The sequence below is a fragment of the Terrapene carolina genome, unplaced genomic scaffold, assembly GCF_002925995.2.
Source record: "Terrapene carolina triunguis isolate 2854851 unplaced genomic scaffold, T_m_triunguis-2.0 Scaffold58, whole genome shotgun sequence".
NCBI classification, from domain to species: domain Eukaryota; kingdom Metazoa; phylum Chordata; order Testudines; family Emydidae; genus Terrapene; species Terrapene triunguis.
In genome coordinates this window covers 35559189-35585358 of record NW_020664409.1, presented here as the reverse complement: position 1 = coordinate 35585358, position 26170 = coordinate 35559189, and the positions used below count along the sequence as shown (strand labels likewise).

At 41.4% G+C, this 26170-nt stretch overlaps 2 protein-coding genes across 4 annotated transcripts in view; one reads left to right on the top strand and one right to left on the bottom strand.

Moving 5' to 3' along the window:
• Positions 1-16201, top strand: part of NPC1 (NPC intracellular cholesterol transporter 1) — a 37181-nt gene extending 20980 nt beyond the window's left edge. The window contains exons 16-24 of the mRNA XM_024202655.3: positions 1599-1688; positions 2719-2909; positions 5705-5820; positions 6669-6798; positions 7270-7470; positions 9196-9427; positions 11337-11450; positions 13815-13977; positions 14806-16201. Coding sequence (XP_024058423.2) covers positions 1599-1688; positions 2719-2909; positions 5705-5820; positions 6669-6798; positions 7270-7470; positions 9196-9427; positions 11337-11450; positions 13815-13977; positions 14806-14888 — 1320 coding nt within the window. The 3' untranslated portion in view covers positions 14889-16201. The remainder of the gene's footprint in view (positions 1-1598; positions 1689-2718; positions 2910-5704; positions 5821-6668; positions 6799-7269; positions 7471-9195; positions 9428-11336; positions 11451-13814; positions 13978-14805) is intronic.
• RMC1 (regulator of MON1-CCZ1) overlaps positions 15371-26170 on the bottom strand; it is a 28448-nt gene continuing 17648 nt past the window's right edge. Inside the window, exons 10-20 of one of the 3 annotated variants that reach the window (XM_024202657.3) lie at positions 25356-25467; positions 23687-23731; positions 22990-23043; positions 21200-21328; positions 20327-20433; positions 19294-19413; positions 18914-18991; positions 18148-18252; positions 17970-18038; positions 17538-17763; positions 15371-15472 (exon numbers count right to left, since the gene is read on the bottom strand). In XM_024202657.3, the coding sequence (XP_024058425.2) occupies positions 15393-15472; positions 17538-17763; positions 17970-18038; positions 18148-18252; positions 18914-18991; positions 19294-19413; positions 20327-20433; positions 21200-21328; positions 22990-23043; positions 23687-23731; positions 25356-25467 (1125 nt within the window). In that variant the 3' untranslated portion in view covers positions 15371-15392. Of the gene's footprint in view, positions 15473-17537; positions 17764-17969; positions 18039-18147; positions 18353-18913; positions 18992-19293; positions 19414-20326; positions 20434-21199; positions 21329-22989; positions 23044-23686; positions 23732-25355; positions 25468-26170 lie in introns of those variants that run through there. The other 2 variants (XM_024202658.3, XM_024202659.3) reach the window with 2 other exon arrangements.

The following is a 26170-nucleotide window of genomic DNA, read 5'->3' as shown; positions in this document are numbered from 1 at the left end:
TTACAATGTCACCTGAAAGTGAGAACGGATGTTCGCATGGCACTTTTGTAGCTGGCATTGCAAGGTATTTATGTGCCAGATATGCTAAACATTTGTATGCCCCTTCATGCTTCAACCACCATTCCAGAGGACATGTGTCCATGCTGATGATGGGTTCTGCTCGATAACAATACAAAGCAGTGCAGACCAATGCATGTTCATTTTCATCATCTGAGTCAGATGCCACCAGCAGAAGGCTGATTTTCTTTTTTGGTGGTTTGGGTTCTGTAGTTTTCGTATCAGAGTGTTACTTTTTTAAGACTTCTGAAAGCATGCTCCACACCCCGTCCCTGTCAGATTTTGGAAGGCACTTCAGATTCTTAAACCTTGGGTCGAGTGCTGTAGCTATCTTTAGAAATCTCACAGTAGTACCTTCTTTGCGTTTTGTCAAATCTGCAGTGAAAATGTTCTTAAAAGGAACAACATGCTGGGTCATCATCCAAAACTGCTATAACATGAAATACGTGGCAGAATGCAGTAAAACACAGGGCAGGAGACATACAATTCTCCACCAACGAGTTCAGTCATAAATTTAATTAACGCATTATTTTTTTAACGAGCATCATCAGCATGGAAGCATATCCTCTTGAATGGTGGCCAAAGCATGAAGGGGCATACAAATGTTTAGCGTATCTGGCACATAAATACCTTGCAATGCCAGCTACAAAAAAGTGCCATGCGAACATCCGTTCTCACTTTCAGGTGACATTGTAAATAAGAAGTGGGCAGCATTATCTCCCATAAATGTAAACAAACTTGTTTCTCTTAGCGATTGGCTGAACAAGAAATAGGACTGAGTGGACTTTGTTTTATTTTTTAATGCAGTTATTTTTTGTACATAATTCTACATTTGTAAGTTCAGCTTTCATGATAGAGATTGCACTACAGTACTTGTATTAAGTGAATGGAAAAATACAATTTTATTTTTACAGTACAAGTATTTATAATAAAAAATAAATATAAGTGAGCACTAGACACTTGTATGTGTTGTAATTGAAACCAATATATTTGAAAATGTGGAAAACATCCAATATTTATATAAATGGTATTCTATCATTGTTTAGCAGCGCGATTAATCGCGATTAATTTTTTTAATCACTTGACAGCCCTAATTTTTAGCAAACAGAAGTAAAATAAACATTTTTCTTTTGGATTTGATACTTGAGCCAACTTCCATTTAAACGCAATGGAAAGACTCCCATTGACTTGAATAGGAGTGGGAATTAGACCCTTAGTTCCCAACTTCATTTGCTACTGATTGGTTCTGTGTTGTGGTTAACTCTGTCAGTAGCCGGCATTCTTGAGTCAGTAATATGGTACTGTATTTAATTTGGGCTTTGATTGTACCTTCCCTCTGAGGTGAAAGTAGCTCTTCTTTGTGTGTCTGCCATCACCATACCAGTCCAACCTGGTATACTTATTTTGGAACTTTACTGCATGGTAGAAATCTAATGGATGATTGATTTCCTAAAATGAGGAGTATTAACACATGGAGTCACTGTGTAGGGCTGAAGAAGTCTTGTGTGTCATAAGCTGTTCTTGTGTGTCATTTCTTACAGATATCCTTGTTCGTGGGCCTTTTGTCATTCAGTATAGCAGTTGCTCACAAAGTAGAGATTGGCTTGGATCAGTCTCTTTCAATGCCAGATGTAAGTGTTGATTTAATTATTTTTTTTTAGAAGGAAATGATTTAATCAGTACCAAATAATTGAAACATATCACCTACCTCTGACTAGACAGAAGTTGTCATGTTACAATTCCTCAGCATTAACACAGTACAATACAGACCCGTTTACGTGCAGATGTCGGGAGTCAAGCCGTCACGATCGCGTGTTAACGGACCGCGGGTTAAGAGGGCCATGCTGAAATATCTTAAGATATCTATATATACATGTATAATTATCTAGGATTACATACGTATTCACAGCGCCCCAAATACTGCAGGCCTGTCTGTTAACGGCACTTTGCAAGAATATAAATTCAAATGTGTAATCTAATAAAAACAATTTATTATTATTACTACTACTACTACTACTACTACTACTACTACACAGGGGTGAAAGTAACTCAGAACACTTACAGGTATGGGGCGGGGGTGACTCTGGCCCCTGGAAGGGGTGGTGCCTCGGGCGGAAGGGGCAGGGCTAGGGGTCAGCATCCCCCAGCCAGCCCTTCCAGACTGCCTGGTCTGCGCCGCCCGGGGTTCCCATGGTGATTTAAAGGGCCCGGGGCTCTGGACGCTGCTGCTGTGGTAGTGGCTTCCGGAGCCCCAGGCCCTTTTAAATTGCCGGCCCTGGTGGAGCTGCTCCCTTTGCCCCGCCTTGCCCGTCAGCGGCCGGGAGGGGTGGGGGGGGGCAAAAGGGGCAGGGACCTTAAAGCGCTGCAGGGTCCTTTGCCGCCGCGGCGCTTTAACGTTGCGGTAAAGACGTACAACATGTTTCCGCTTTGCACTTCCTGTCGATTTCTATGTCAGTGAGTTATGAGCAAATCTGTAGCGCTACATAGCAAGTTCCTGTACCGCGTGTTAACGAGTCTCGCGTGTTAAATAGGTAGCACAGGGAGGCATGGTGCTACCGTGCGCTAAGCGGATTCGCGCATAAACGGGTCTGTACTGTACAGATGAGAAACATCAACAGACTGAGCTGTTTCAGAGATTTAACTCAAGTTTTCTTTTTAAAGGACTCCTATGTAATGGATTACTTCTATTATCTCAGCAAATACCTGCATGCAGGTCCTCCTGTGTATTTTGTCCTAGAAGAAGGGCACAACTACACCTCTTTGGAGGGGCAGAACATGGTGTGTGGTGGAGTGGGATGTAATAACAATTCACTTGTGCAGCAAGTCTTCACTGCAGCAGAAATTGACAGCTAGTAAGTGCAGCCTTTTTCTTCTCCTGATCTCTAGAGCAAGTAGTATAGCTAAAGTTGCCCAGCATGTCTGTGATGGGTTCGGTCACAGAGAACCCCTTGGGACTGTCACCTGACATGCTGAATTTACCTCTGAGCCCGTTTTCCCTGCCAGCCTGGGACTCCAGAACCCTGCCTTGTTGAGCCAGACACGCTAGCCTGCTGCAACACAGACCCAGGTCTGGTCCACGCCCCCTAAAGCTGCAGACTTTAACCAAAAACTGCTCAGCAGGTCACCTATCTCCAGCACCCAGACACCCAGCTCCCAATGGGATCCAAACCCCAAATAAATAAGTTTTACTCTGTATAAAGCTTTGTCCACCCTCTACAACTCTGATAGAGAGAGATGCACAGCTGTTTGCTCCCCCAGGTATTAATCACTTACTCTGGGTTAATAAACAAAAGTGATTTTATTAAGTAAAAAAAGTAGGATTTAAGTGGTCTCAAGTAATAACAGACAGAACAAAGTAAGTCATAAAGCAAAACATGCAAGTCTAAGCCTAATACATTAAGAAACTGTTTACAGGTAAAATCTCACCCTCAGAGATGTTCCAATAAGCTTCTTTCACAGACTAGACTCCTTCCTAGTTTGGGCCCAATCCTTTCCCCTGGTACAGTCCTTGTTAGTTCCAGCAGACATCTTAGGTGGAAAACTGGTGTTCTCATGACTGGCAACCTCATTTGTTCTCTTCCACCCCCTTTTATAGCTTTGGCACAGGGTGGGAATCTTTTGTGTCTCTGGGTCCCCACCCCTCCTTCTAAAATCTGGAAAAGTACCAGATTTAAGATGGATTTCATTACCAGGTGACATGGTCACATGTCACTGTAAGACCTCATTCTTCATTACCCAGGGGCTGGCTCACAGACACACAGGAAGGCTTGCAGGTAAATAAACCATCCACAATGAATTGTCCTAGTCAATGGGAGCCATCAAGATTCTGCACCACCATTAATGGCCCACACTTCGCATAATTACAATAGGACCGCAGTGTTATACTTCATATTTCTAGCTTCAGATACAAGAATGATACATTCATATAAATAGGATGACCACACTCAGTAGATTATAAGCTTTGTAATGATACCTTACAAGAGACCTTTTGCATGAAGCATATTCCAGTTACATTATATTCACACTCATAAACATATTTCCATAAAACACTATGGAGTGCAACGTCACAACGTCTTATTACAAGGAACACCTCCTGTTTCAGTTGCTTATAAGTTTGCCAAATGCTTGGACTGAAATTTTCCATGCTGGGATTCTGCCTTGTACTGAACTTCGTGGAAAGCTTTAGCAAAAATGGTTCAGCAGTTTTCCAGAACAAGCTTGGGGGGAAAATACTTCATTTTACATGTGTTTTTAAAAAACACTACAATTATAGTGCTTCCATGCTTTGGATCAGGGACTTGAAATTTTATGAGGCGTTTTCTTTGGTGTCAGGGATGTGCCCTCTTGCTGTTCCCATGAAAAACTACCCACATTTGGTCAAGTTATAAAAATTTGAAAAATCTTAGGTAAGACATGCTCAGTTAGACTTGTTAGAGCTTAAATTCTCCAAAGATTCCATCTGTACTTAGCATGCTCCAGGTTGTGACTGCAGGGGCTGGGCAGGACTTTCCTGGTAATTGCTGCTGTAATTCATGTGATGCTGGGCTCAGGAGCTGAGAGAGAGGAATCTTTCTCCTGTGCTCTCGATGATTCATCCGCTGGTGCCTAGGCAGCTTGGAGGAGGAAGTGGTCTGACTCAAATGCAGAGTGGACAAGAGACATCTGGGGCAGTGGTTGTCAACCTTTCCAGACTACTATACCCCTTTCAGGAGTCTGAAGCCTGAGGCCTGCTGCCTGGGGCTGAAGCATGTAACTTAGCTTTGCGGGGCCCCATGCCCCCTGCACTTGTGACTCCTTCCCCAAACTTGTTCTGTGGCCCCCTTGGGTTAAGAAACACTAATATAGATGAGTTGAAATACCCCCTGGAAGACCTCTGCATATCCCCACGGGTATGTACCCCTGGTGGAGAATCACTGATTTGGGGTGTGGTGGAGGGAGCTAATTGGGACTGGGAGCTTGCGGGCAGGGGAGATACAGGACTGGCTGGGCAAAGAAACTAGTACTGGGAGGCAGAAGAGTGGGACTCGGGGAGGGGGGGAAGAGACTGAGATCAGATGAGCCCAGCAGAGGTGGGGAGACTGGGGTTTGGACAGGGATCCTTGAACCAGGGGACTGGGATGAGGAGTCTGGAGTGGGTGAGACAGGGACTGGCATGAGGAGCTAGAGTTGGGGGGTGAGAAGAGAGAGCACTGGGACAGGATAAAAGGGACAGGGGCGAGCACACTAGGTACCCCTAGAACACATTCCCCTCCAGAGCCTGAAATGGGACCCAAGATTCCTGTGTCTCACCGTTCATCTGCTGTTAGCAAAGATCTGTGAAACCCACCAGCAAAATTTCTCATCCCCCCTCTAGTGCTGGTCCACATAAGATAACCCACTACTCCCATTGGCTCAAGTGGCAGAGGTCTGTGCTGTGGATCTAAAGTTCCAAGCCTGATGTTGAACCCTGTGGGTGTCAATGTCAGAATGATGGAATTTTTTTGTTCAGTTTGGTTTTTTAAAAACCTAGTTTGTATGTAATTTCCTATGTTAAAAGAACACTATAAAGTTGTGAAGTTGAACGTTTTTTAGGAAATGCCAGAATTAAGGTTGTGTGTCTCTTGAACCATCTATTTGGTATCTATTGGTATTTATTTTTATGTTTCAGCACAAGGATAGGCTTTCCCCCCTCTTCATGGATTGATGATTACTTTGATTGGGTTAAACCACAGTCATCCTGCTGCAGAGTCTACAACACTACTGGACAGTTCTGCAATGCTTCAGGTACTCCGCGTTTTCTCTTTCATGTCTTCAGTGTTGCTTTAATCATATTTACAAAAGCTTTTCAAATACATTTTCTTCTAAATAAGGACTTGAATCTACCCTCTTCTTTTAATATCACAGTGTTCAACCTGCTTTGTGCAACTTTTTTTTTTTTTTTTTTTTTTTTTAAATTGGCTGAGATGTACTTCTTTAAAATACTTTCCCATTCTGGAATTATTGCCATTTCTGGAAGGAGACTAAATTTAATGCAGTTTAAATGTTAAAATGCTGCATTTTTTGAAGATGCCCTTTTGGACAATACTGTTCCCAAAATAACTAATTGGCTTATAGACCACTTTGATCCTTATGAGCTCTAGTTAATGCAATCAGCAGTTTATTGCCCTCGTGTCTTAAAAATTGCCTGCACTGTGTTGTGTATTGGGATCTGTTGTACGGCACTGAATACAGAACAGAGGTCGGTAACACTATTTGTTAGTCTTTGTATTGGACTAGCCTTATCTAATGTAACAGCAATCCCAAGCACAAAGAAATGGGTGTATTTGATGCAGAAAATATAGGACTTAGCTCTGTATTTTGGGTCTTCTCTCTGGATAGAATAAGAAGTGTGTGTGTGTGTGTGTGTGTGTGTGTGTGTGTGTGTGTGTGTGTGTGTGCGCACACACACACACACAAAATTAATAAAGAGCTACCTTCTCTAGCAGTGAAAGAATTAGTTCTTTTAGGGTTGGATGAGCCCTTCAGGTCACTGAGGTGAACCTGACTATAGTACAACATCCTATAGATGTACCCTTGCTGTCTGGCTGACATTGACTGCTTTTTTATTTTTTTCTGCTTTTTGTTTTTTCCAGTTGTTGATGTATCCTGCATGCGTTGCCGTCCACTGACTCAAGAAGGCAAGCAGAGGCCTCAGGGTGGAGACTTCATGAAATTTTTGCCAATGTTCTTGTCCGATAACCCTAATCCTAAATGTGGAAAAGGGTAAGTGCCTACAGACTGAATCAGTTTAATCTCTGTTGAAAATTAGCAGGTGAAATAGGAACCAACAGTGACACTTGTTTATGAAATGTATACCCATCTTCCAAGCCTCTGTGGGCACACTTGCATTTTAATTTAAAAACATACTGAAATATAGACCACTTAAAAACAGCAAACCCTGTTGTTGTGCTTCTATGAGGCAAAGTTGTAAGTATCAGATTTTCTTTTGTCCTAGTTATCTTGTCTGGAACATCCTACGTAAGTGATCTTTTGTGGGGGTACTGTTTTGTACTTTCGGAATATCTTCTGATAACACTGTAGAACCCATGTTTTGTATCATAAGAATTTGCAAATAGTTGGATTCCTCTGCTATTTGTGTTACATTGAGAAATCCTGATTCTTGGCATCAAAATGAGGGTGGTTGATCCTGTTGTTGCTTGACCATGAAGTAATACAGTTGCACTTCATTTACAGAGGACATGCTGCATATAGCTCTGCTATCAACTACATAAACAATAATTCTGATGTTGGAGCTACTTACTTTATGACTTACCATACAGTCCTAAAAACTTCAGCTGACTTCATTGATGCTATGAAAAAAGCACGGATCATAGCAGATAACATTACTGAAACCATGGGCATCAAAGAAAAGAATTACCGTGTGTTCCCTTACAGGTATGTGTGGATTTTTTTCGCCCTAGGAATATGTAGCTTTGGGCAGAAGTCGTGGAGTCTGGAGAAAGTTCATGTTGACTGGATGTATGTATTAGGAGCTGAGGAAGGATCTTAAAGTATTTTAGTTGCTTTTTTACTATGGTTTAGCAGCTGGAAGTAAGGAAAGCCAGGATCACGTGACCACCAGCATATGTCTCTAAGGGTATGTCTACACTACCGCGGTAGTTCGACGGCTGGCAATCGAACTTCCGGGTTCGATTTATCGCGTCTGGTCTGGACGCGATAATTCGAACCAGGAAGTGCTCGCCGTCGACTGCGGTACTCCACCTCAGCGAGAGGAGTACCGCGGAGTCGACGGGGGAGCCTGCCTGCCGCGTGTGGACCGCGTCTGAACCGCGGTAAATTCGAACTAAGGTATGTCGACTTCAGCTACGTTATTCACGTAGCTGAAGTTGCGTACCTTAGATCGAATTGGGGTGTTAGTGTAGACCAGGCCTTAGTCCCAGTTTGAGAACCTCTGTGTCAAAGGTTTGTTGTTGTTGTTGGAAGCCAGTCCCTTTCCAACATACTCCTTCCAGCGATTCTTTCACTCTACCCCACAATAAAGACAATGTTGGTCTTCTCCAGTTTGCAGGAGTTATGTCTCTCCAGTTCTTGCACCATCATCTCTTCTGAGCCATATGTCCTCTGCTTTTCTTTTTCCTATCTGAATCTGTGGAAGGCTGAACAGCCATTCAGGAACTTGTGCAGGTCTTAGTGGCATCTAAGGAAAATCCCTATTTCTTCATTGTACCTTCTGGTATTCCCCATCCTTTAAAACCCCTTGGTGTTTTATACTTAGTATACTGAACTTTTGAAAAGTTCAAGTGATTCAGTGCTCTAAATTCTTGCTGCTAATTGTTGCTGTCCACTTTCCTGACCCTCCTCCCTGATGCTTTTTCTAAACTGTGAGGAATCTTCCCTCATTCTAAAATCCCCATGTTTGTAAACAAACAAAAAGCCAACTTTTAAATGCCCAGAAGAGAAATTTCTTGCTCCTCAGACCTCTTCAAAACAGCTGATGAAATTAAATTAGAATCAATATCTTGCAGTAAAACTTATTCCTTTGACTTTCTCCACCTTAAAAAAACTTTAAAGAATATGAATGTCCTTAACAATATTAATGTTTCATGAAATTCAGTTTTTTTAAGGTTTAGCCTATTATCTGTGTTTGATATCTTCTTTGTTACTGCCCTGTTCTTAATTAAAAAAACACTTAAGAAAATAGTTCCCCAGGATTAAAAAAAACTTAATTTTTTTTTTTTTTAGTCTGGTTCCTCTGGTCACTCTACGGCTGTTTTCACTTAAAATGCTACAGTGCTTCAGTGTAGGCAATTCAGTATAGTACAGCGATGGAAGAGGTTCTTCTGTGGCTATAGCTAATCCAACTCCCTGAGAGGCAGTAGCTAGGTTGATGGAAGAATTCTTCTGTTAACCTACTGCTGTCTACACGCAGGGTTAGGTCAGCTTAACTATCTCTCAGGGTGTGGATTTTCATGCACCTGAGAGATATAGTTATGCTGGTGTAACTTATTTTTCAATGTAGATCAGCCCTTAGTCAAGAAAAAGAATAGATAGGGGTTTCCTACAAACCTCAATGACTCAAACACTTAGGTCACCAAGAATCGTCTCCCAAATAGGTCTAAACAAATGGATGGCTAATGACAGTCTCTCTTCTTTCCACAGTGTGTTTTACGTCTTCTATGAACAATATCTGACAATTGTGCATGACACCATCTTTAACCTCTGCGTGTCCCTGGGATCAATATTCTTGGTGACGACTGTGCTGCTTGGTTTTGAAGTGTGGGCTGCTGCGATGGTATCCATTACTATTGCTATGATACTAGTCAACATGTTTGGAATAATGTGGCTTTGGGGCATAAGCCTGAATGCTGTTTCACTGGTTAACCTTGTTATGGTAAGGGGTATGTGTGTTTGTATGTGTGTTTAAAGGGGCTCTAATGTTCTCAGTGCAAAAGCAATGTACATAACTCCAGTCACAGATTTCAGGACACGCTATCTTGTACATCCTGACAATTGTAACTTTCTAAGGGCATGGCTACACTAGAGTGTTTACAGTGGCGCACGACTGTAAACTTTCTAATGTAGCCGCTCTAAGCTGACAGGAGAGCTCTCCTGTTGGCTTAACTATAGGTGCTGACTGCGTGGATGCTCCAGGGCTGGAGCACCCATGGAAAAAAAATTAGCGGGTGTTTAGCACCCACTGGCAGCTAACTTCCCCCTTTCCCCGCAGTGCCACCTGTCCGCTGGTGGCCCTGCTGATCAACTCCTCCCCCTTCCTCCCAGCACTCCTGCCCTCTGTGGATCACCCTCGAGCAACATAAATTATGCTGATGTAAGCTGCAGTGTAGACATAGCCTTAGACCTATTCCGACAGGAGTGAAAAGGTTAATCTCTTATATTGTGCTTTAGAAATGCAAAGTTCCACATGTGTACTGATCCTGTTAGAAAGGTAACTGTACAGTGTGAGATGGTGTGTATAACCCATCTCTTTTACAGGCAGTGTGCATGCACAGGGAAGAACAGAGCTTGGTTGTATCTTCACTAACTTTTCCATCATTCCATTACAACTGATGCAACTTCCATCTATAGTAGCAGTAGTAAAAGCAGGCTGCATATCACATCATTTAGATCTGGTCTTGTGTGTGCATGCACATGCCATACTGTCTCTACACCATTAATCCCTGCATGATGATTAAGGTTTTACCCAACTGATGCCTCTGCAGAATAGATCTGTGCACACTGGGAACACTACGGCTGCTGATCCAAGGGTAAAAATGCCAGTGGCCAATCTAAGTTAAGGGATACAGTAACATCACTAATATAGGTTGTAGTGCAATGGAAGGGGAATGAGTAAAAAGCTAGTATAGGCCTTGGAGAACCATTTCAGGACTCTGGCCATGTGTTTTGAGGCTCCAGTTTTGTTTGCCCTCTGGTGACTGTGTTAGGAGATGCTTTAAAGCAGGCTTGAAAAGAGTAATTGGCCCTCTAGTGCTGAACAGTGGCTGGTGTAAGAGAAATAGGTAGCAAATTAATGAAGGCCTGGTAAGAACTTCTTGGCTTTATTCAGTGTCTTATAAGCAAGTGAGAACCAGACAGCCAAAAACTATATAAACACAGCTCATTTTCTGATGCTTAATGTCCTGTCCATGCTACAAAATGCTGCTGATGGAGTAAATTAGATGTACAGCTGAAGGAAGGATTTAAAAGCAAAAGATACGCACTTATAATGTAACCCTCAGAAGAAAAAGTGCTAGTGAGGGAGCACAATTCTGAATGACTTACTTACCAATCTCCATTTGAATTTTTTATAATGCAATGTAGATAGACATAAGATCTCAGTGGGTGTTTATCTGCAAATATTGAACCTGTTTTTGGAGTGATATCAAAACACAGGATCAAAATGTCAAGGTTTGTTACAGAAGAGAATGTTTGTACAGCAAGACCAGTTGTGTGTGTCTTTCCTCCCGCCAGTACAGTCAGTGATCCAGTCACTAGCCAGTTTCCTAAGGGTCAAAACACTGGTGCTTTTTACTTATTAACTTCTTTAATAAATTATATTTAAATCAGTCACTGAGCGCTCTGCTCATAGTTTTGTCACCAGAACCCCCTCTCAACATTTGCCTTGGAATCGCTGTGATCCCAGCTTTTTTAAAAAAAGAAAGTCAAAACATACAATTTGTCTTTCTTGTATATTTTAGACTGGCATCTTGGATAATAATTTATAGCCTCTTTGGTGCTTAATATAGGGGGGCAGAAGTGATAGCTTGGTGCCAAGAAATTAACTGACCTGTTCTTACTTTCAGAGCTGTGGTATCTCGGTGGAGTTCTGCAGTCACGTCACAAGAGCATTCACTGTTAGTACCAAGGGTAGCAGAGTAGAGCGTGCAGAAGAAGCACTCTCCCGCATGGGCAGTTCTGTAAGTGTCTGTTCCTTTGTAATAATACGTTTCTTTTGTCTGTGTAGACAAAATGACTTAAACTCAAGTTCAGTGCTTCCTATCATCACTGCAACTTTAATCAAGTAATACCTTGCTACTTACTACATGCTTATGTTGTAGGATCAGCTTTGCCTGTCCTATATTGGGTGTCATTCTGCAGTGGTTAACCTGCTGTTATAATGGTGTCAGTCACAATTCCCCAGATGAGTCTAGATTTCTGTTACAGGCCTGAAGATAAGGTTTATAACTTCTGATTGGTTTGATTTGATTGTAAATTGTGATGCTTAAAATTGATTATAAAACTTTCTAAAATTCATTTTTATCTGACTATTCAGGGCTAGGTCATAGCCTGTAATTTTAAAAATGCTTGTGTCAATTTATTGGCTCAGGTGTTCGGCAGGCATTATAGAACTCCAAATTTCACAAACAGTTTCAACTTCGACTTCTCTTAGACTCTCTTTAATGTAGTTAACCTTTGGCGGTGCTTTCAACCAAAATTAGTTGGGTTATAGGCTAAAGCCTGAGTGAAGCTTGCACAGGCTAGTTATGTTAGCTAACACATGGTATAAACATACTTTTTTGGGGTCTCTAGTTACTTGGGTGATCAGCCACACTGCACAGCAATACCCAAGTGAGTGTCCTCGCTGGTGTTGCATTCCCCCATGTGTGTCACTAGGACTTCTGGGAGCATGGTTCTTAGTGCTGCAGTAAGCTGAGCTGCTGTGACTTTCCCAATGTATTGTGTGAGAGATCTTCTGGGCATGCAAAGAGAATTGGCCTCTGATGCCTTCCCCACAGCACTAGAGTGGTTTATCCTGTGTCCTCACTACAACATGGGCAGGTTACCAGCCTGATTGCAAGCTTCACTTGGGCTTGAGAGAGACAGCTAGCCTGGGTTGGAAACATCAATGAAGTTGAGTCAGATGTCTGTGTGTGGATGGGAGCAGCATCTAAGAAAGGACCTGAGTTAAGAACCTGTAGTGAAGTAATCCCCACAGAATAACACATGTTCAAATCTCAGTGAAGACAAGGCCATTTTCAGTTTTTCCACCTGTTAGGCTCCCCCTCTGGTTTATCTTGACTTGCTTTTTTCTAAGGAAGATGCTCACTGAATTGGAGCAGGGGCCTGTAGAGGCTTAAATATAATTCAAGCACATGATGATGCTCAAAATGAGATTAAAATCAGCTGGCCACGTCATGATTAAATGGAACCTTATTGTGGTGATCACACCATGTCACATTGGAAGGGGAAATGGTTGTCAGAAAACCTTTTAGCCAAGTCAAAATTCCCTCTTCTAGTTTTTGTTTCTGTAACATCTAAATATAAAGTGAAATTACTAAGGGAGTGAGAGATGAAGTAGGGTTACGGGGGATTCTTTAGCAAGTGGGACGCCTAGTAGACTAACCTTCTTGATCTCACTTCCTTTTTTCATTATATGCTACCCTCTTTTGAATTATACTTATTTGAGCTATATCCCTACTATCCCTCCTCTAGTGCAGGGGTGGCAAACTTTTTGGCCCGAGGGCTACATCTGGGTATGGAAATTGTATGGCGGGCCATGAATGCTCACGAAATTGGGGTGCTGGCTCTAGGGTTGGGCCAGAAATGAGTTCGGGGTGAGGGAGGGGGCTCCAGACTGGGGCAGGAGGTTGGTGGGGGTGTGGCCTCTGGGGTGGGGCTGTGGATGAGGGGTTTGGTGTACAGGAGGGGGCTCTGGGCTGGGACTGAGTTGTTTGGAGGGCAGGAGGGGGATTAGGGTGGGGGTTGCAGCGTGTGGGGGGGGGGCCTCAGGGGTGCAGACTCTGGGTGATGCTTACCTCAAGCAGCTTCTGGAAGCAGCGGCATATCCCCCCTCCGGCTTCTATGTGGAGGCGTGGCCAGGCAGCTCTGCATGCTGCCCTGTCCACAGGCACTGCCCCCTCCACAGCTCCCATTGGCCATGGTTTCTGGCCAATGGGAGCTGCGGAGCTTGGGGTGGGGCACTGTGGGGAGCCCCCTATGCATAGGAGCTGGAGGGGAGACATGCCAGCTGCTTCCCGGGAGCTGCGTGGAGCAGAGCAAGCTCCTGCTCCCTTACGGGAGCTTGAGAGCTGGATTAAAAGGTCAGACAGGCCGGATGCAGTCTGTGGGCTGCAGTTTGCCCACTGCTGCTCTGTTGTTAGATTTAACCCTGCTCTATGCAGTATAAGGGATGATTGTACTTTCAAGGAATATTGCAACATTTAAACTTGCAGAATGGGGTATTTCTTCATTTTCACTGTTTTGCTATTGAATAAGCGAGTCACGTAACACCATGTCATTTTTGTATGAAATCACTTATTTTTAACCTCTTCTATTACCAGGTTTTCAGTGGCATCACTCTGACAAAATTTGGAGGAATTGTAGTGTTGTTCTTCTCCAAATCCCGAATCTTTCAGATCTTCTACTTCAGGATGTATCTAGCAATGGTGGTGCTTGGAGCTACCCATGGATTAATATTTCTTCCTGTTATGCTTAGTTATATAGGTAAGAATACACTTGACTGCTAAAGGGGGATTTTAAAATTAGTCTCTGCTTCAAATTATCCCTTTCATTCAGTGAGAAAAGGAGTCTACAACTGTGCCTATATAAACTGTCTTTAAAAACAGCTAGGGATACCTGGTATAGTTGCTTCAAATACATTGGATCACCTGTTGTGACCCACTTAGTTTAGTTTGTAGTAATTTGGTCCTGTAAAAGTAGAGCTGTTTACAGCAGACTTTCCATCCCTTTTCAGTAGTCTATAAATATAGTTGCACACCTTGTGGTAGGCATTCCTGGAGTGCTACCAATTCTAATAATTTGTCTTACTGAGTCTTCCTTCTCAAGCCCTCAGTACAGTATCCTTTCCATCTTTAAGTGAGTCTCCTACTACACTGTGGGTACAGAAATGTTCACTGTAAAAGAGCTATGTCATAAGTTAAGAACAGCTGTTAAATGAAAAACGCTTAATTCTGCTTCCCCTTTTCACCCATTTAGAAAGGGAAACCTCTCCAGTCTATGCTTTTCTACATCACTTGTATTATGAAAGTATATATTACCTGGTAGTGGGTTATTAGCAGTTGTGCTGTATACAAAATAATTTAATCCTCAAAGTTGATGTTTTGGCATATAGATTTTAGTGTTCAGATCTCCTCACTTAAACATTATTGGTTCTTAACTACTTAGAAGGAATACTTTTCAGGAAAGCTGTATTTCCTTTAGAGGAAATGCTTGCTAGAAAGTAGATAATCCACCAGTTCTGCTTTGACTAACAATACTGCCCACCTTACTGAAGGAGGATTTCAGAATATAACACTCTTTTCTTTTACTCAGGCCCATCAGTAAATAAAGCTAAAACTCGTGCCGCACAAGAAAGATACAAAGGTACAGAACGAGAGAGACTCCTCCACTTCTAGCCCTTTTAACAGTGTTCAGTGGACTTCATGAACTGTGGCTTAGGCCCCATTCAGCATAAGACTGAACTGCAGCAATGTTCTATGACTATCACACTGTAACCACTGGTTGTGCACCAATCCAACTACAGGCGAACAGCAGCTTTCAATCTCAGGAAATGCTACATGTGACTCATGAACTAGTATTACTAAAACTAGATGTATTAACAAGATCTCTATTTTAAGAGGCTGCATCTTTTTGAGAAATAAGTTGAAAGCTTTTTCCAGCAAGGTGATGTGTGTATGAGAATGGACTGCCAAACCACTGACGCTACTTTTAAATGCAACTCAATGCAATTTTTTGGCTCTATTTTTAGGGAAAAACAAGCCATCACTCTAGAGGTTATGTAATATTTTTAGTAATATTTACCACAATGGTCTGTATATACTTTATTATAAAATTTGTAGTTCAAAATCTCATTACTTAAATGCAATAAATTATACATTTTGTATGAAAACAGTACACTTTCAGAAAGTGGTAGGCTTCATGAGGGCCTGTTCTCCAAAAATCTGCTTGAAGAAGGTGACATGTTCTTCACAATGTTCTCCTGCAAGACAGGACAAAACGTTTAGGGACAATGTAATAGGATTTTGTGCTAAGACAGTTGGGGTGACATTAAAATTCAAAACAAAATCAACTGCACCAATAGTGGTGTTTAGCTTTTCCTACATGCAAGCGGTTTTTGCTTTACTTATGTTTTTAGCTTTTTTTCATTAGAAGCAGCTACTATTTTTAGAGTGAACTTCCATTTTAAGGCCTGTCAGCTGAATAGCCTTAAGTGGACATTTGTGTCAGCTTCTTCTGTTTTTAATGGTGCTTTCACCTTGGTGAGACTGTGTAAAATTGCCTGTAGTGAAAACTGCAAGATCTGGGTATAGTTCTACTAGGCAAGAGGCACATGCAGCACACATTTTGCAATAACTGGGAAGGGAAGTATTAAAGCAGTTAAATGGAAACCTAGTCCTTTGTTACTTTGTTTTGGGTTTAGGTTGAGCCTGTTACCTTATGAGTCCAAAATTTGTTATTCACTAATCCATAATTCCATCTCATGTTCAAGTGATTTCACACAAGGAATGAGACAGCAGGGATGGTGTAAGTCAATTTTTTTATGCAGTGGCGTTAAATTTCAAATAGCTTTAGGTTGATGAGAATGTTCACTTAACTAATTATTTTGAAAACTTCTGTATGCACACTTTTGTAAACTTGATATTGGGGAAAGGGCACTGAAGAGCCTAACTTAAATGTTTCTAATAAACTTAGAAGCTGTTTGTTTATACGTTGATGTGTAACTTGGCTGTGTGTGCTGACAAAGAAAGCAACAGATGAATGGGATACAGAGAATGTTTTGCTGAAGTTCTAAGCAGTAGCTGCTGTCTTAAGGGATGTCAAACAGCTGGAGCATCACCACTGCTCAAGCTGTAGTACAGAGTACAAATGTGCCTGAGCCCTGGGTCTTTACTTGGGTGGTAAGCTGCTGTGGCAGTGAACCCCAGTGCTCTACTAGGGTTGGGAGGCACCCACTCAGCTGCACTGTAGCCATAGTGGGTAAAACAGCATGTTAAACACTGTCCTTTTTATAAATTAACTCATTTCTTGCTTGACTTATTTGGACACCCATTTATGATTAGACTCCTGCCACTGATTCAAGTTACAAAATTAATACAAGTAGTGAATAGAAGTCATGACATCTCTCTTTTCAGGCCTCTTCATTCTTTGCCTCAAGGTAAGTGTCACTGGTTTTACACACCTGATGAAAGGCTGGTGTGAATCAGTCTAATGGGAACCTAAATCCTGCCAATGTTAGGAGCCAACTAGCACTACAGCAATATGTACATTAGGAACTCACTCTCTCCTTCCCCAAAGTAACTCTACTGTAGCCCCAGCAAGTTGGAGTTCTAGCACCTGTTGGTGGTCAAGCTAAACAGGTCCACATCAGCAAGGTAATGAAATCTTTAGCACATTTTCCTTGTGTAGTAGACAAGACTTAGAGCCTAGTCAGGCCCAAATGCTTAACAAGAATTAGCTAACATGTTCAAGAGTGCTAGTGAACAAACCCAGCTGTGATCCTAATCAAGACATTACTCTTCCAGCATTAAATCAAATGTAAGCACTGGTCTTTAGTTTCAATGTGGAAGGCAAACAACTTTACCTCACATTAGAAATTAATTGTATTCAGGGTTAATAAAGTGCTTGTTACTATAACTGGAATCATTTTATACATTGTGGGGGTAAGACAGACCACCCCTACTGCTTGCAGCATGTACAGATACTACAAGTTAGAACCATGGCCCAGTATCTCTCCCCCTTGAGAGCTTTTAATAACAGAGTTAATGAAGGGGGCTGGAAAATGGCATGCCCTTAGTTAGCTTACTAAGGGCATGCCATTTTCCAGCCCCCTTCACAGTCAAACCAGGAGATGTTAGCACAAACATTTTAGCTGTTTTCCCACCTTGCGCCAGTGAGGGTAATCTTCAGTAACCAGACCCAACCTGCTGAACGGGCAGCCACTGCTAACTGGACCACATATTTACATTAAAGAATGTCAGATGCTAGCTCAGAGGTGTAAAATAGGTCTATCAACTCAGTAATTCCATTTTTTACCATCCTTTTACCTGGGGTGAAGTTAGGGTTCCCTCGGAGCCTTTGATTTCTTTGTTCAAAGAACCTGAATATGGTATAAAAAAGCATGTTGTCATCTGCTTGCTTTGCTGCATCAAGGAACTTGCGGGCAGAAACACTGTCATGTCCTCCAACACCCCTGATGAATCGCAAGGCAGCCAGCACCTGGTGCTTAGACAATAGAACCTCTACTATTTCATCATTTGCTGTAGAAAGTCTCTGCAAAGCCAAGTAACAAGACAAAATTAAAGCCATAAACCGATTATATTAATACTGCAGAAATCAAATTTAATATTGTAATACAGCCTCATTTACAGTCACCTCTCCTATATACTGTCTGATCAGGTACAATACAGTAGGGTTTTAATGCCTGCTATCTATCTGTGACATAGTTGAAGCATATTTGTTTACATACTGATTCTTACCTTTAACATGTCCAGAGACAACTGATGTGCAGGGGGATAAATGCTCTCAAGAGACAACAGCAGACAGGCCTGAAACAGTAACAATAGACTAACTTTTGAAACAGTATTATTAAAGTTGAAGTATTACCCTTAATTAATCCTAAAAGAGCTGTCATGGAATCCATATTAACATACATACCAATGGCTTTGAGTCACTTAGCACATGGTACTGCAGGAACTGATGAAGCATGTAGAACAGGTTGTGCTGAACAAGCGTTTTAATGACCAGTTCATATAGATAATGCTGAGGATGCAAGAGACAGGGAAAGAAACTCTAAAGCAGTTTGACTCAATATCAAGTCTTCGGTTGTTTGATGGGTTTCAAGATCTTCTAGAAGGTGGAACTGAATAAGATTTTAGTTAGAAGCATACATAAGATTTCCAGTTTGAGTACTAGCTTTTTCCCTATTCCCGGTTAAATGTAAGCAATGTGGCTCAATAAAAAATGGAAGAAACTTCATTCTGTTGCTCAAATAATTAGACTAAAGTTGCCAGCTTTAGTAGCCAATAGAGATGGTGCATTTATCTTTCACAGCAGGCTTCTCGGTGGTCTGTGGGTGCTGAAACTAACAAAAGCAACCTTATAGAACCTTAGAAGCACAGTGATGTAGTAAGTTTCAGGTAGCCGGTTAGAGACTGGACCCTTCACCATAAGGCCAGACAAACTTCTCCCCTTATGGCCAAGCTTCTGCCAAGGCTTGCTGATTCTTCCTTTCCTGCTTTTTGAAAATCTGGACTGTATTTTGAACTGACAGCTAGAACCCAGAAACACTGCTCATCTCCCACCTCTACTATTGTAACAACCTCCTCAAGGCCCATACCATCCCCTGGTCATTCTACAGGAAACAGGATTTACTTTACTTTAAAGCAGGCACTGCCCCTTATTGCTGTTTGAGGAACTTTACCTGAACTGCAATCTGGAACTGGTTAAGAGAGCGAATGTATTCCATCAAGACTGCTATAGTGAACTTGTGAGGTGCTTCCTATGCAGCAAGAGGAAAAATTATGGTAGTTAAAATCCTGAAGTGGCAACTTGTATACTGGTTAATGGCTTAGATTAGCACCAGATTCTCATGTCAAGTACTGGCAGAAGTTACTGAATTTTGATATTAAACTAGTGTGTTACTAAAGACAGCTTGTGTCCTTCAGAAGAATTGTAGTGAGTATCACCAGTCTTTCTGTAGCCCCACGTACCCAACCCTCCTCTTAGGAAAATTTCCCTGTCTAGCACTATCAGTTCTTTGCACTTGATTCACTCACATGTACAAGTTGTTTCTTTACTAACCTTCTTTTCAGTAAACACTGACAGAACATGCGTGTACATGTCAGACTGGTCAATAACTGCTTGGGTACGGACTGGTCGTTTCAGAAGGGGATTGCCTCGGCTCTGGCCTGTTTCTACCACCTACAACAAGGCAGAGGGAAGACAAATGAATAGTCTCATTAACAGGAAGCTATTCTGTACTGAGTAGGCTTTATGTACACAGGGCTAAATAATCTAGTATGCGTTAGCCTTAGATCAGACCACTGACTTCGCTCTAACGCAGGGGTAGGCAACCTGTGGCACGCAAGCTGATTTTCAGTGGCACTCTCACTGCCCAGGTCCTGGCCACCAGTCCGGGGGGCTCTGCATTTTAATTTAATTTTAAATGAAGCTTCTTAAACATTTTAAAAACCTTATTTACTTTACATACAACACTAGTTTAGTTATATATTATAGACTTATAGAAAGAGCCCTTCTAAAAACGTTAAAATGTATTACTGGCACGCGAAACCTTAAATTAGAGTGAATAAGTGATGATTCGGCACACCACTTCTGAAAGGTTGCCGGCCCCTGCTCTAAAGGGAACATGCTGTTTAACTTTGACAAATATTCTTGATCCAACTGTTATTGTACAATGAAAAATCTTCAGCTTTATTCAGTAAGTCAAGTTTTGGTAGGGCTTAGTTCTGTACAAGCTAGCCCATAATATATATTAAATATAATGTAGAATGGTGCTTTATTGCAGTGTACGTTATTCCCATTGGTAGCTGGCTACTCAATAGTTCCACCAGAAATACTCAAGTTGGGTGCAACCTAAAAAAACGATATGGTTGAAATATTTAGAACACAAGTCAGAAAATTCAAATTCATGATTCTGCAACAGTATATATAAGAGCAGAACAGCTACTATGCTGTGAAGTTGAAGTTCTGTACACATGCAAGGGGGGAGGTGCACTTGCTGTGGCTAACTGACTTCAGTTTTCATCTCTGATGAAAACCGTAAGGGTTAGTATTTTTTGAAATTGTCTAAATACCATTGATGCAGATTACTTACCATGGTATAACTCTGCTCTGCTTCCAAGTACTTTTTATACTCATGATTGAGTTTGTCAAAAACAGTGGCAATCACAGCCAACGTTCCCCTGTCTGGTTCACTTAACACTGAAAAACAATAGCCATAAAAGACAAGATACTGATAAAACAGTCTGTCCCTTGCTAGTGGAGTATATACTCCAGTAATGTTTTACCACAGACTCTTTACAAGGTGAGTGTTACATTCAGGAAATGCTCTTAACTACAGCAGAGTAGGTCAACTGACCCATGAACATCCTAAATTCCACTTTCCCTTTACACTAAGGGTATGTCTGCTCTATGCCGCTGAAGCACCTGTAGCACAGACACTTCCCATATCAACAAGATGTTTTTCTGTATGTGCAACCATGTCTACACTGGAGGTTAACTATGGTGCTCAGGTGTGTCAACATGGCTAGATATAAATGTTAAGTGTAGACTACGGTAAGCACTATGTTTAATTGGAATGCAAATGCCTTTTGCCAGGACATGAAGTTTCATTTGGTGAAATCAAGAATTGGGTTCAAAGAAGGAACCAGACTCATCTTACATTTTCAAGCATGTGCACACACACTAGCCCTCAGAAATGATTTTGTGGGAGATATTCAAAAGCAACATGGCTTAGATATTGTTGGCAGCATAAGCAACATCACTGATGAAAAAAACTATATTTAGAATGTGGTACAGTCACTGGTACACAGAATGCTCCCCTATTTTAGTCCCTGGTAGTTCACAAAATAAGATACTGAGCTCAAGGCCATGGAAAACTAGCCTTGAATGAGGACAGTGTAGGAAGACACCTAAAATGCTTTCAAGAATGAGATGGAGACACACAATCAGTAAGAGCAAGACTTACTCTGAGAACACACAGATAGGATAACCATTTTGCATTCCTTTCTCTGGAGAAGAAAATCCATTAGCTTTCCTTTATCTGGCAAGAGGTTAACCACAGGCTCAAGTTTCACCTCAAGATTCCAGAGATAACCTAGATTTGAGAGAGCCAACCATCAAGCCTTATTAAAAATATTAACTAAAACAAAACTAATTACACAACTGTGAGGGCCACTTAAGTTTTGACTTAACACATGAAAAGTCATAAGATGACAGTCTTCCATACCCATACAAGTTATTTTATACTTAGGCCTGATCTACACTACAAAGTTTTGTCAGCAAAAGTTATGCTGCTTTAATTAAAGCACTTCAATTAAAAATCGCTGTTGCATGTCCACACTAGCAGCTGTTGCACTGACACAGAGAGCAGTGCACTCTGGTAGCTATCCCACCGTGCAACTGGCCGCAGGGTGCTTTGGGAAGGGTTTGCAATGCTTCATGGGGCAGGTACAGTGTCACATGATGCAGATTTCTCAATCCTACCATTCCATGGGAATCCTAGTAGATTGTCAGCCGCTCTTCAACTGAAAGGGGGGTGGGGGGAGAAGGAGAGTGGTGTGTCTGGGGTGCTGGATACAGCAGGCTGACCAACCTATCGAGAGGGACACACACACACACAGCTGATGGGAGCAGCATCCTGAGCAGCGCTGTGAGTGCTCTGTGCTGAGGAATGTCAAAACAGCAGTCCTGTCCTCCTCCCCGCTCTCTGCAGAGGCAGCCCTGTGTTCCTAGTGCAGGGAAGAACAGGAACATTCCTCCTTAATGGTTAGTTCCCAGAGCAGCATGCTCAGCTGTCAGATACTTCCCAGAGCTTTGAAAGGGGGGGGGGAGGGAGGGGGCACATGCCTGCAGGGCAGCAGAGATCAAAACAGTGAGCAGAGCAGTCACAGCAGGCATTGTGGGATACTGGTGGAAGCCACTTATGTAGACAAAACAAACAGCAGAGTCTACACTGACTCTTTGTCACTTTAACTTTACTGGAAAAAGCTCTATGCCTCTCGTTGAAGTGGTTTGGTTTTGTCAGCAAAACAGCAGAGTTTTGCTGCCAAAAATAGCTTTGTAGTGTGTACACCTCCTGTTTTGTTGGCAGCTTTTGCCAACAAAACTTTGTGGTGTAGACAAGGCCTTAGTTTCTCCCATTCTGCCTCTTTTGTTAAGAGGTATCCAAAATAGTTTCATTACTTGAGTGACAAGCATGTAATCATCTTCAGTTATGCTTCATTAACCCTGATGTCCATTAGTGAGATTCACATTGGTCACTTCCATTTAGACCAATGGTTCCCAAAGTGGGATCCCTGAACTTGTGGAGTTCCACTATGGGTCCATCCCTTGAGCCAGCGTACTGTAGCAGGTACTTTTGCCACATGGAGGATGCCATTTTGTTCTTGCATGCACAGTGTGTGATAGGTCACCCTGGTGGGGGCATTCTTACTTTGATACAGTTTAATGGTTGTAATAAATAAATAACCTCTAATAATTGCAGACTGTTTACTTTTGGTTCCGTTGGGTCTTATTTTAATTGCAAATATATTTTTTTAAATAAACATAACCAATAGAACAACAACATGAAACTTCTATATCACAAATGAAAGGGGTCCAGAAAATTTAGGCAGATGCCAAAAGGGTTCTTGGTGGAAAAAAGTCTGGGAACCACTGATTTAGACTATTAAAAAGCTAATGGGACTGGAATTAGAAGGATAAAGGTGCTGTACTTAAATCTAAAAATTAATGGGAAACTTATCACATCCAATTTACCTTCACTTGCGCTGATTATAATATCAGGCTGAAAGACAATCCAGGAGGAGGAATCTAAATGTTAAAGAAAATTCTTAAGAAATAAAACACCAGCCCTACTTTTGATACTAGCATATCTGTTTATAAAACCACTCATCTCATATTAGCATTAGCTTAAATAAATAAGCCCCCAGAAGTTGCTGATTAGGACCAAATTCAAGCAGCCTCATTCAGATCTCCAACACTGTCCCCTTTGTTGTTTATCATCCCTTATGAACCAGTCACAAGATGATTTCCTCATTTCCCTATGACATTTCAGCTGAATGCTTTAAAGGAATTTCATTCCTAGACCTCATAACATTAACACATATTTTGATTCTGTATTGCAGCTATAGCAAACTTTTGCTTCCAAAAGCTTTATACCACCATTTAATTCTCAGAGAAGCCTTATCTGAAATGAGAGACTATGAACCCCACAACGCTATCTTAGTCACATTAGAGTGGGACTACATTTCAAATATTTTGTTCTAATATTCCAGTACTCCATTCTTTCATCAAAAAGCTACTAACAGACTTGTCTAACAGGCAAGAAAAAACAAATATTTGATTCCCCCATTTCACTTTATTTCTAATAGCAGAAATGCTCTAAATTTGCAGGTGCATAGAGAAACTATTACATCTGGACAAAGTTCCAGAATAAAATAGAACCAAAGGATACAGAGTTTACATGGAACAGGAGACTGATTAGTCACGGAGGCTGGACCTGCACATGGGAGGAAAAGTTAACATCTGAAACAAAGAAAACCAAGTCCCAGGACAGACGGATTTCTCCAACTGCCATGAGTAGGTAAGGTTTATTAGCTGATTAGTGCACACATTCTTTGTTATGCAAGAAATTAACCATCTGTTTTCCCTGTCAAGATGCGGTATCTCAGTTTTTAGTAAAATGTGTCACGATTCACACTTGCGTTTGTCACCTTGTGTTGTGTTGAAATCATAACTTGCCACTTAGTGTTGCAAAAAGTCTTTTAACCACATACACTTAAGTAGCTTGTTGCTTTGATGTAGCTGAATGAACAAGAAGCTACGTATTACTGTTAACTGACAGCAGAACTTGTTGCCTCTTGAGAGACTCTGTGCTCCTTCTGCCTCCCCACTTATTTCTCAAATTTAAAGCTACTCATTAGTGTGGGTGTTATGATTTCAACACACAAGTATTCCAGAACTCAGTTAAAAAGAAAAGACATGCCATAACCCATCCTAACGCAATAAAAATAATGCTGCTCAGTTTGCTAGATACTGCATGCAAGCACATTGTATTTCTTAGTTCCTCAAAAAACTGGACAGTGGTTTTTGCATTCTGAAATTAAGCAATTCTGTTTGTTACACAATATTATTTGTGAAGTAGTTACATATATACCCACAAAACACATACACCAGTTGACAAATCACATCTTCCAGAATCACTATTTCCATTGTGACTTCAGAGAAAAGAACAGGTCAGAATTAAACTCTTTAAAGTGGAAGATCCCATCTCAGGCAAAATATATACAAGATCCTCTAGTCCAGTCTAACATAGCCACTGTGAACTACACTGCTTGTAGAATCGTAACTGTGGTGCTACAGGGGTGAGCACCCCAGTGCAGGAAGGATCTTCAGGTGGTGCAGAGTTTGTGTAAGTAGATGTTTCTATTCCACCCATGGCTAGTGTAAGGGGCCTGGATACTGCTATGCTGATCCTCTGCCATGGTTTCAGCACCTGGGGGCTGTTAGCAACTACAGTATATTACAGAAACCCTCAGGTTGCTCTAATGTATGCCTAGGGACCAACCCTGTTACACACAGCAGCTCCAGAACTGGGGGAGTGCAAAGGTGTGCTTTACACCACCATGGCTGTATAGTAGGAGAGACACTGTTAAAGTAACAAGTCAGTACTTGAATTTTATATATGTGAACAGTTCACTGACACTGAACACAACTCCCACACACCACTTAAATTTTACCTCAAGGTACAATGGTAGGTGAATAAGTATTTTAAGGAGTAATTGTTACTTTTGTGCATTTTAAATCACAGTTTAAGCACAAGAGGAGAGGAAGGGTGATCCAGTGATTAGGACGTTCAGCTGGGGCTCAGAAGACTGGAATAAGTCCTTGCATTGCCATAGACGTCCTGAGTGACTCTGGACAAATCACTTACCCTCTGTGCCTTGTACCCCACCCCACCTCCTAAGATGGGGAATAATAGCACTTCCCTACCTCACAGGTGTTGTGAGGAAAAATACATTGAAGACTGTGAGGCACTTAGATACTATGCTGATTGGGGTTGTATATGTACCTAGGATTGAAAAACATGTTCACTGTGTTTAAGTGCCATGTAATAATTTTACCTGCCACAGGGATCTGATAGGGCTGTATTGATCGAGCTGGAAGAACAAGTTGATGAAGGGTAACGGTCCCATCAAATTCTCCTTTTAGTTTGATATCAAATATTACAGATGTCTAAAATTGAAAAGAAAGTGCCCCTCATTTTTCATGCCCATGAGAAGATATTCAGCAATTATAAGAGCACATCTCAAGTTATTCATGTTCAAATGCTTTTGCATTTATTTCATCCTCTGCTCTTGTAATAATTAAATCACGTTACTTACTTAACTTGGTTTATAGGTTTTTCAAAATTACCAGAAGTATATTTTCCTCAAAATTAGACTCATGTAATGTCTCAAGACTTCCACTAACTTTAAAGCCAAGTTTGAATTTTGTTAATATTAGCTAAAAAACACAGATGGTGTGATTCTGCCACAAGTACAGTGTGTTCTCTGTGGGAGACCTGTATTAGAGAGATCTCACACTTTGCATTACAGGGACTCCATGGCAAATTTAAAATTAATGGCATGTAACCTATTCAAATTGTGTACTGTCCGTCTTCTGCATGTGTACTCCAGCACTTGCTGCTTGACCCAGATAGTACTGGAGAATAAACGTATCGTACAAAATGTTAAATTAACATACAGCACTAAAACTACAATTAAAAACCCTGCTCTGCAACATCTACTAACGGGGCATATTATCCAAACTCTTTTTAAGCTGCCTAGAAGGAGTTCATTTAGGAGACAAAAGCCTTTTGTGCAAGTAAAGATCTAGCCACCATCTATGTGGTCCTTCATCACAGACAGATTAACTATTGAGGCTCCAATCTTGCAAG